Source organism: Stegodyphus dumicola, chromosome 1 (assembly GCF_044657685.1).
Source record: "Stegodyphus dumicola isolate Sdum_Otavi_A_Nest chromosome 1, ASM4465768v1".
Lineage (NCBI taxonomy): Eukaryota > Metazoa > Arthropoda > Arachnida > Araneae > Eresidae > Stegodyphus > Stegodyphus dumicola.
In genome coordinates, this window is record NC_140768.1 from 154,924,531 (window position 1) to 154,936,544 (window position 12,014).

The window sequence follows — 12,014 nt, forward strand, 5'->3', positions numbered from 1 at the left end:
AATAAAAATAGATGAAGAAGGTAATACTGTAAAGGTGGCAATGCTCACAGCATGTACAATAAATTCTCGAGAAACTGTAATAACCGAACTTGGTAAGGATCCTGAGTTTAGAAACATTTATGAGTATTTAAAGGATCCTGAAAATTTTAGCCACCAAGATATTGTGGCAATAAGAAATAGGGCGGCCCATTACGAACTAATAGAACTAATAGAATAATAATTTTATACAAAAACTACAAATTCCAACAACGAATTTCGACCTGTTATCCCAGCTAGTCTTAGATTAAATATCCTGCAGGAGTTACACGACAGCCCATTAGCTTCTCATGCTGGTATTCGAAAAATTATCCAACGCGTACGCGAGGCAGTCTATTTTCCTGAACTGCAAAAGTTAACAAGGGCGTATGTCCAGTCCTGCCCAACATGTCAAGCAGTTAATTATATTAATTTCCGCCCGGCCGGGTTTCTAAATAGTATTAAATCCTAATTTCCAAATGAAATAATTGGCATTGATTTATTGGGCCCTTTCCCAAAAAGTCAGTTAAATAAAAGTCGGTATCTCCTTGTTATGGTTGATCATTTTAGTAAGTGGACCGAAATTGTTCCCTTAAAACGAGCCTCCGCGAAATTAGTTACAGATTCTATTTTAAATAAATATATTTTAAAATACGGGGCGCCCCTAAAAGTTATATCGGATAATGGTCCTCAATTTGTAAGTAATATATTTGAAGACATGTGCCAAAAACTGGGCATACGTCATTTAAAAATGGTCCCGTATCGGCCGCAATCAAATATAGCGGAACGGGTCAAAAGAAATATAGTGAAAATTATCCGTAGTTATGTTAAAAATTTTCATAAAAGCTGGGATAGCTATGTCAATGAATTAGCTTTCGCCCTTAGGACCGCAAAATATGATACAACGGGCAAAACTCCTGCTGAGTTATTTTTAGGCAGAAAGATTATAACGCCGTTAGATAAATTATTTTATGTTCAACAAAGAGCCCCAGAATTTAAAATGGGTGATATAGAAAAATTAATTAAAGAAGCAAAAGAGAACACTGAAGTAGCACAAAGAAAACAGAAGCTCTATTATGATATGAAACGACGGGGAGTAACTTATAAAGTAAGAGATGAAGTATTAAAAATTAAGCATTCACTTTCTTCAGCACCAGAAGATAAAACCGCCAAATTTTTTTTCCACGATTTGAAGGACCATATGTCATAGAAAAAATAACTCACGCTGTAGTGGTGTTAAAAGCCAGGAATGGTGAAACATGCTCCGCAAACATTGACCAGATAAAACCATACTATGACCGTAATAAAATGCAAATATTCAAAGATCTTTTGCAGGATCCAGCACGGCAGGCACGGCAGGCACAAGCTTCAGAGGTGGAACAACGACAAGCCATTAGGAGGCAGGAGCAATTGAAAAGAAAGTTTTCCCGTTGGAAAATTGAAGGTAACAAGAAAAAGAAGCCGTTCCACCGACCAGAAAAGAGAGCGCACGACCACCCCCAGAATGAAGAAGGGAGAAGCACGACGAATGCAAAGAGAGCCAGGAGAAATAACGGCAACTATAAGCCGGCTCCCAAACGGAAGATCTACCCATCGGACAGGACTCTACGCAGCAAATGTCGACGAATTACGGAAGGAACACCAGCGGCGGAGGCAAAGATACAAGGAAAATTTGAACGGCCAGCAACGAGATCCAAGCAGGAACGAGAGAGAAGTGTCCCGGTTCCGCCAAGACCAGCTGCCATCAAACGGCCAAGACCACAGGCAGAGGCGAAAAAGAAGGTCTTCAAGGGTGACCGAACTGGAGGGAAAAGAAAGTTGATAGAGGAAGGAACTGAAGGGCGACCCCGCACAAGAAGGAAGATAAACCAAACGCTAATCTTTGCTACCTTCCAGGACTGGGCAGAAAAAAGAATGTCCGAATATCACAAAGATAAGTAAAATTTTATGTTACTTTGCAACCTTAAGTTAATCTTTCATTCTTACTGCAAGTGGCAGAATTCAAGACGTTTTACCTCATGTGAGGTCTACCTTTATCGCCAAAAAGGCGAGAAATGAGTTGTTACCTATTTTGGTATTGTGTTTTTCAATTACTCGCGAGTAGAACTAAAATTAATGTATAATAGGAATGTGTAAATACTTGAATATTGTAAAAGTTATTGTATACAATTTTATTTAAAAGATTTTGGCAAGAAAGAAGGTTTAGTCTGAAAGACTTTTGAAATGTAGTATTTCAATGTAGAAGAATTGGCACTTGCTTGGAAAAGAATAGAAGTTAACAATGTACTACTAATGTATGTTTTAAAATGCGTAAAATTAACGGCATGTTAATATGTTCTTATATACAATGTGAACTGTTATGTTAAACGTTAAGAAATATTGTGATATGTTAAAAGTGAAAGTAATGCCAAAAATTTTTAACTTATTCGTGTGACTGTAAAAAGACCAAATTATTGTGAATATGTGTTAAAGGTTGAATGAATGTAGTTAGACTCTCTGACGCTACACTTCAGAGTTAGCCACTTTCAGAATAGTACCTCAGGGTTTAGAGATGAATATAAGGTGTGTTACGAGGTCTTGTTATGTTGAATTTTAGCACATTAGTGTTTTGATTGTAGGCGGTAGTGTTGAACACTTGTACATAAACACATTCGTGTTTGGTGTTTTCTTTTACAACACATGTCAGAGAGCAAGGGGAGAGATAATTAAATAAAGTCATGAATGAAATAAGAATGTTAAGAGAAATATAAATATTCATGTTACTTGCCATTTAATTGTGTAACATTTCATTAAACTAGTTTTCCTTCCAAATCTCTGGAAGGAACCAGATTTCAACTAAAAGCTCCTGTTTAGATGCAGTACAGTGAAAAGTAATTGTCCATGGAGTTGATAATGTAAAAACGAATTTTTTTTTTAAATTTCTAGTTTCTAGTGAGAAATGTTTGTAAAAGATTGGCCTCGCGTTAGATTCTAGAGCTAAAAGTTTTCAACAAGGTCGTTTTAGACCTCAGTTTCAAACTAATTAACTCTGGCGGGAAGTATGTAAGGATCTTAAGTTTTACTAACGTTTATTTTATTTTAAATCTTTACTATCACTTCTTATTTTCTACTTCCGGCCAGAATTTTAAATTATTTATGCAAATTTGTCTTGCGAACGCCAAGTTGTGGCTTTTTGCCAAGCAAGAGAGAGGAAGGAGTTAGTAGAAGCAGGCCGCTTGCCTTAGCAGTTTTACTCGGTTGCTGGTTGCCTTCAAGGCCAGAGGTTTAATCCTCTTGATAATTTTAAACGTATCGTAGTGTTAACAGTTCTCTGTACTACATACGGCCTTTCTGTTAATATACGGCCAATCTTCACGTAGACTTCACGTAAAAATAAAGGGTTTCGTATACCCTTCCTGTGTATCTTGTCCACTTCCCACAGTTATTGAACATAGCTTTAGTAAGCTCCCTGTTCCGAGTCAGGTCATTGAATGTTCCCCAAGCAAGTAAGGAGGAATACTGAACCTGATAAGATAACTGGTTAATTAACATGAAATTTCACATAGCAGTACAGATTTTGAAGCTGCTGTAGATAACTGTTCATGATAAAGTGTCAATTTTAAAAGCTGATGTATATTTAGGCTTTCATTTTTAATACGAGGAAAAATCAATTACCCTTTCGTTTCATTAGGACAGAATTTTTTTTAATAAAGATGCATTAGTGAAACCTGAAAATTTGCTTATATTATATTTAACATACTACAGCTTTCAATAAATATATTTAGTTGCAGGTATGCGCTAAAGAATATAGAATCAAGTTCAATGTAATGATAGTGAAGCTTCTATTTTTACTACACTAGCTTGTGTATTTATTATTTCTATAGTTATTACACTATACGCAGTTAACATCCTAAAATAATTATTACAAAAATAATTAATGAATTTAATAAATCAAATTAGGGTAATTTCATAAAAATATTTAATATTTTAAGTAGATGCATCATAAACTGAATACATTTTTTAAAGAGTAATATCTATTTTCTCGCTCCTTTCCGCGTGCCTTCGTGGTGTAATTGGAAGTAAATCCAACGCATAATCGGGAGATCCGTCGCAACATCGAACGGTACACGGGCTTCTAGGTAAATTCCCAATCACATATGTTTCCGCTACGAGGGACTGGACGTCGAAAGGATCAATTCTCAGAACCCGCACATTTCCACGAAACCTCCATAGCTAGGTTACCATTTTTACTTACTAAACAGACTTGAACTCCAAACAGTATTATCCCTCAGGTTGGGATCACTTGATTCTTCAGAAGCAGAACTTTCGTTTGATTGGTTGATCTCTACCCGGGACAGAGCTGCAGCCGAAACATTTTCGGCGAGGTTTCAGGGATTGTAGCTAGATATAATAACCCCTTTAGAAAACAGCCCAGGAGGAACAGAGGCCAAAACCAAAGTGGCTGATAAAATTCGTGGAACGTTTTAACAAAGTGGCACAAAACCATTGTGTACTGCGCGTTCGTAACTCAATGTGCCTTCGTGGAGTGTGTTAAGGAAACTTCTACAATTATTGTCACGCTTCTTTCAGATGGTGCAGGGGGTTAAAACAAGGTAAACTAGAGGCAGAGGTTTTCACAAACAGACTGGTATTTACGGATGAAGCTTCTTTTCGTGTTTCTGAAAAAATTAATCGCCATTTACGATTTTGAGGCACGGAAAACCCACAAGGTGTTATCGAAAATGGGCGTGATTCTCCAAAAGGGAATCTTTTCTGCTCCGTTGCCAACAGTTCTAATTTAGCTCCTTTTTCCTTCGAGGCAAAATCGATTAATCTATGCATTTATCCAGATGGGCTATCAGAGTTGCTGTTCCCTCATTGGAGGAAGCAGTTCCTCTGCTCCATCCCACTGGCATAAAAACATGCGCCACACATGAATGATAGTCTGCCCCATCGCTGGATTGGTTGAGCTCGGTCAAACGATATGCTATTGCTTTGTTGGCCACCGAGATCCCCAGATCTAATCCCTTGTAATTTTTTCATATGGGATTTTGTTAAAGATAACGTGTTCGTGCCTCTATTTCCACATAACTCAACAAAGGATATTCTATCACGAGTGTGCACGAATTGGAATACAGCATAAATATTTGCCTTGTCACCAAAGAGCATACTGAGAACGTCTACAGAGACTTGAATAATTGTAGTTTGACTGTAAATTTGATTTATCAAAATAAAGTAATTACAGTTTTCTTTTTGTCCCATTCAATATGAAACAACCTGTTTATATACATACAGCCAGATTTTTTTATTATTTAATCCCAGAGATAATTGTTATGTCAGAATTTTTAATGCATTATCATCTTTTCTTTAACTGAAGTGCAGGATAAAAGTGCCTTTTGCACCATAACCAAGTTATATTTTAGTTTTTTACATCAGAAAGTTCTTTTTCTGATCCCAATGTTTGCTTTTGAAAGATTAGTATTTAACGTCTTTTTATTAAGATCGCATTATTCATATCTATGTTATTTTTATGATAGTGTTTCTTTTCCTCATCGCGAAAAAATTCCATGTGCATCTAAAACCTAAAGTTCCTTATTGCAATTAAATTTACCTTTAAGTGGTTTCTTAAGTATATTTTAAGGGTTTCGTGAAAGATACTTTTAACTATGGTGTACATTATTCTACGTGCTAATAAAGCTTGATAAATTTAATTAACAATAACTATTAACACCTAAGAAGTTTTCAAAGAAGCATTTTGGAAGAAAATTAAAACAAGGCACGTATTTGGTTGAGAGCGAAGCAGAAGAATAGAAAAGATGAAAATGGCTCAATAAGAAGAAAAAATTACGAAAAGGGAGATACTAACGCGAAGACAGAAATAATAGCAGAAAGATGTGAAAAGAAAGAATATACTAATTCAATAGGAAAGGAATACGGAAAGACATCGAGAAAAGAGATATAAATAAAAATAGTTATAAAAGAAAGAAACCGAAAGAGTAATGAAAGGATATACCGTATATTCCATCGTATAATGCGCAATGGTGTATAACGCACACCTGTAATTTCAAACTACATTTATTAATTTTTAAGCATATTCGCCGTATAACGCGCACCCTTTTCTTTACGAAGAAACCTGAAAAATACATGTGCGACTGTATCTATTGAAGTCACTCATTCGAAGATTTTTTCCCACGCGTTCGAGCAATGGTATACTGAATTGACAAGCGATAAGGGGAACGATAAGTGTGTAGGGGGAAATGCTTGAGGGAGTAAATAATTCTGCAAAGAGAGTTAATTGTATTCAGTGCAAATGTGCACAAGAATATTAGTCTAGGGTTTTGAGAAAATCTGATAGAAATTGGGGTAAGAATTTCTTCCGACCCGAAAGAAATCTCTGAATTAGAGTCAGACGTTTTCTCTTCCTGTAGTTATTTGAAGCCGTGATTTTAAAGTGAACATCCTAGGCTTTAATAAATCGAATTTGCTTTAGTTAAAATACAGTTGATCTAGTCTTCCTTTTAGTAGTTAATATGGCTCCTTCCAAACGAAACAACACAGTGCTGATTTCGAATGCAAAGTCATTCAATTTGTGAAAGAAAACATAATTCTTGCTGCAGCAAGGATGTCGATGTTGGTGAAAGATGGAACTGATGATGATTCATTCAATCAATTGAGTTCTCATTTCGTGGCAAGATGAAAATGCATGAAAGCTCAAAACAAGTTCATTAAAAATTCTAAAACACAGAAAAACCTAAAACATCTAATACAATTAAAAACAGGTTAAAACAACAATTTTTACAAGTAAAATTAAAGCTTATACACCAAAACAAGGAGTTCAGCCAACTGGCAGAAAGACCAAATTTTCGGTGTGCAAAATTGAAGTCAACTTTCAGCCGTACTGGGCAAAAGACACTGAACTTGGTGCACCAAATGCCTTAATTCCTTTTCCCACTTAAGAGTTTAAAATGTAAACCAATGGCTGCCTCTTTAGGTCTAGCGCCACTTTTAAATTGTTGATAATCCTACAACTATTGCATGCAGATTAAGCAAAGACATGAAAACCTTAACCGGAACATAAGAACAGCATAATTCAACCACTTTTAAAGCAAAAACTGCACAGTTTACCAACATATAAGATTAAAAATTCGGGGTTCCCCAATCCGGGTATTTGAAGCTCTTTCGAATCCTTTTAAAATATATTTTACAATCCGTTTTGAAAAAATGAGTCTTTTATTCTGTCCGCACGTACAGGTGTCATGCAAAAAATTATTCGAATGGATCCGAGAGCGGTCAAAATATTTTCTTTGAAATATAATTTACGCGATTACAATACTTCCTTTACTTCGTACAAGGAAGTAAACAGCTTTAAAAATATCATAAAAGTTGATGAGAGATCCGATCTCACTGCATTAATTTCTGAGAGGACATTCTTTTGAATTAGTTTTGTTTCCGCGATTCCTCTTTCAACGTTTTTGCAAAATTCACTGGAGATAATTTCAAAAAAATTCCAGTCTGTCACTTCTGAGCTTATCTAGATAGCTAACGATAATTTTAATTTAATATGTAAAAAGGAAAATGAATATCAGAAAGAAACTGACCTGTATGCGCGCTTCATTGAGTTTTGTGATTCTGGCCAGTTCTTCTCTGCAGTAGATGTCCGGATAATGTGACTTGGCGAACGCTGCTTCTAATTCCTGCAGCTGTTCTTGCGTGAAGGTTGTCCTGTGGCGACGTCTGGCTGGGGTCGGCGGGCACGTGCCCCCTGTAGCTCCCGGGGTCGACGTCGGGGGCGTAAGGCTGCTCGCCGATGTCACTAACGTCGGGCTTGTCTCGACCTTTAGCTTTTTAAAGGCACCTTCTGTTGCGGCAGTCAGCACTATAAAACGAAATAACTATTTCAGATGACTATTACTTAATATGATTATTATTTTAGATGAGTACTGTTTTCATGACTGCTATTTTTAGATGAAGAGACTATTGTTTTTAAGATTATAATTTTCCTGACTTTTATTTTTATGATTATTATTTTAGTTGACTTACTTTTGCGATAATTATTATTGTAACTTCTTCTATATTTTAAATGATAATACTCTTAATTTAAAGACTCTTATTTTAGAAGACTATTATTTAAATTTACTTACTTTTGCGACTATTAAATTATTATTTTCAATGAAAAATATTTTTGTGATTATTAATTTAATGACTATATTTTAGACGAATATTTTTTAATTTACTTACTTTTGCGACTATTAGTATTGTAACTACTACTTTAAATGAAAAATATTTTTATGATTCTTATTTTTTATGTATTATTTGAGATGACTATTATTTTAGATGATTTTTATATTGATGACTATTGTTTAAGATAACTATCCTTTTTAACTGACTGTTTGAGATGATTTTTAGACTAAATGAACTATTCGAAAACTTGGAGATCACTAAATACTTTCAACAATAAATAAATCCATTTTAACTTTGTTTAAGTTGAATATTAAATGTTTTAACTTTCACAGCTCTGAAAAATGAAATCATTATTTTCTACATTTATTTAAAGAAGCGAATAAAGCTTTAAGTTTATACATACAGAAAAAGAGCAAAAAAAGTGATTTTTAAGTGTGATTTTTTTTTAACTACGCTCGCCCCCCTCCCAGCAAATGCATGTATAAGGCAAATGCATGTAAGATGAATACGTATATCAAAATTCTAACTTAAATTTGCAATAGTCCGTTAACCCACTGTTTTAATATGGGTAATTTCTCCTTCAATCCTGAAAATAATAACTGCTTATAATAAATCACTGTAAACTGCTTTATTTCAAAATTAATCCATTCACACAATTCTTACGTAACGCTCATGACGCAAATATTTACATAAAAGGTTTCGACCAGTACTGATTTTAGAAAGCTATTATTGACCAATTAAAATAAAGCTAAACCGAAACTAAATTATTCTGAACAGATATTGCATCTTGAATTTATTCAATACCAATGTAGTTCTTCCAAAGCAGGTGCGTTTAGTGTCCCAGTTTATCTATATTGGCTTAAAAAATGTTTGTCAAATTATTCCATTATTCATTATTCTGTAAATCATATTCCACGCCCCGTTCCACGATCAAATTCTAAATTATTGTATACATGAACTTGGAATGCGATACAGTTATAAATTTTTGAAAAGGTTTCATACTAATAAGCTAAAATATATTAATCTGCAAATATTAGACAGCATTTAAATGCAAATATTCTGCATTAATAATGGCAATCAATAGTAAGGCAGGCATAATAATAATAATGTTCTTAAATTGGATTAAAAGCTACTGCCATCAAAGAACTGGCTGTAATTTAACCAATTATGAAAATCAAATATAAACTTTTCCCCAACATTATCTAAGCATAAAGCTTTGATAAATAATAAAATTCAAGAGGAGAATAAAGCAGTAAAAATGGAATTTTTCTAAAAATATGCAAAGTTATGAAGCTAAAAACTGAACAGTTAAAGTTAAAAGTTAAGGCTAAAAATATTTCTAAATTAAGTAAATTTAGCGAGAAATAATATGTATTAAAAGATATCTACAGTTTCCTTGCAAAACCTATCATTAAGTTATTAAGCATTCCGTAATAAAATGTGAATTCTTTGAGCATACAAACACTCCACTAGTTAAGAAAATCAAGCACAAGAATTTCTGTTACAAAAGGTTAAAAAAAATTGAAAGGTTTCATATTTTAGATTGCGTTCAAAGAGGCGTTTTTTAGCATTTTGTGTGTTACTTTTATTTATTAAATATCAGGTTCTCCGCACTTAAACCATAAAATTTGGTTCAAGAGCAATATCGCAAAATAATTTTAATAAGTGAGCCTATCTTTAGAATTTCCGATACAGTCTCGCGCGCTGGAGATAAAAATGATCTTTTTCGTACAATATTGCCATTACTCACTTTGAAATCGTTGAGTTTGTTAATGAAAAATTCTCTAAAGTTTTATAAAATATGAAATCGACAATAAAAGAAATTCCAAATTTGAAATTTGGGCTTCCACATGCCCATATTCACAGTAAGATTACGTTATTGAAAACTGGATGGTTCTAGGTACCGATGTGCTATCACAATGCGAGAAACATACATACATTTAGACAGAATCTTCATTATTTAATTTCTTAAAATATAATACAGGGCTCTAATATTTGGTGGCAACAGTTTGAAAAGTGATTTGCCGTTTATAGTGATTCGAGGCAAAATCTCAAAATAAAAACAATTGTCCTTCAGGGGCAAGGCCCCTTTTACTCTCACTCCTACTAACACACATTTTTTTGTCTTTTTTGTTATATTCTTGATCGCCATTTTCTTCGCCATATACAATTCAACAGCAAAATTACAAAAGTTTTAAAAGCCTCATAGCAGTATAAGTTTAGATTTCGCGATGGAGCATTAATTATTGGCATGAATTTTTTAGTCCGAAATGGGATATTAGTCTCAGGATTTTGCGTCGTCTACTATAAATTGCGAATCACTTTTCAAATAGTTGCTACCAAATATTATCACTCTGTATTATTTCTTAAGAAATTAAATAATGGAGAATCTGCGTATGTGTACGAAGTACGTATGTGTGTTCCTCCCATTGTGAAAAAACGACGGTACCTAGGCCCGTCCAATTTTGAGTAACGAATTGTCCACCCGAACATGTGTACTTGGAAGCCCAAATTTGGAATTTCAAATTTTATATTTCATATTTTGTAAAATTTTCATTAATAAACTCAACGAATTCAAAGCCAGCAGTGGCAACATCGTAAGGAATAAAATTTTTTTATCTCCGCGAGACTGTATGTCGGAAATTCTAAAGGCATACTACTTTTAAATAGTTTGTGATTTTGCCGTTAAATTAAATTTTGTGGGGGCTTAGGTGCGAGAAATGGGAATAAATTAATTATATTTAACAAATAAATTTACAAAATGCTAATAATTAAAATACAAAAAAAGTTTTGCAATCCATCTTACTAATACAACCGGATATTGATATGACAAACTAAGAAAAGACTAAAAGAAAAATTGAAAAATATAGGCGAAATGTATGCCTATGCCTGTTTATGACTTTACTATATTAAAATGCCTGTTTAAAAAAATAAATATTTTTCATACTCTCCACTTGCTATCTTTAATAATATTACAAGTTTTCTATATATGTAAATAATTTTAGGAAAATTACACTAAACATTGTAATATTTTTTGTGTAATGTAATATGAAATGTTTGAAAGAGACGAAGTTCTGCGAGAAAAATAAGATTACGTGATCAAGTCTCTTTCACACCCAGTAAATAGCTATCGCTCTAAATTGGCGAGATATCGCCTAGCTGGAGACGGTTTTTGAGACTCATTTTCGTCGTGAAATTCGGACAGAAATCGCAAATTTCGCCAAACTTGGTAATCATTTGGCGACATTTTGGTCCTGTTCCTGCGTAACTGTAATCGATCCTATATGTAACTGTAACTGTATCCCGCCCTCATATGACTGCCAGTATATTCGAGAAGTATAAGAGAGTAGAGATTTCTCTTCGGCCGGGGGAAAACTATAAAAGACCAGAGAAAGCATCTATTTTTCAGTTCACAGTCGAGTAGGGTGTATTGAGAAATCTCCGTGTGAGCTTCGCTGTTTAGATGCGCTTTGCATTGCATTGTATTTAACGCTCTTAGTAGTTTGAATGTTAACTGCTGATTGTGCTCTGTGATGCTGAGAAGAGCTGTAGGCGTATTTTGTGGAAAGTTTCAGAAATGTGAAGTATTCTTTTCGATAAAATAAATTTTACCAAGGTCATCATCGGTTCTGTGTGCATTCAATTTCTTAGAACCCGTAAGCACGCAGCAATATGTTTATCTTTTCATTGCATATCTGTAGACATTTTGATTACTACTCTTTAATAAATAGTGTCGTATACAGAAGTTTTTGTAAGACATAAATCGCCTATTTATCTAGCAATTTTTGAGCAACTTGTTGCTTAGAAGAGTGATCTCAAACTGTAACTGTATGCGGGCC

General features: G+C 34.1%; 1 protein-coding gene across 1 annotated transcript in view; it reads right to left on the reverse strand.

The window, feature by feature from the left end:
• LOC118193971 (homeobox protein unc-42-like) overlaps positions 1–12,014 on the reverse strand; it is a 169,168-nt gene that overhangs the window by 30,410 nt on the left and 126,744 nt on the right. Inside the window, exon 3 of the mRNA XM_085822317.1 lies at positions 7,593–7,870. Within this exon, the coding sequence (XP_085678443.1) occupies positions 7,593–7,870 (278 nt within the window). The remainder of the gene's footprint in view (positions 1–7,592; positions 7,871–12,014) is intronic.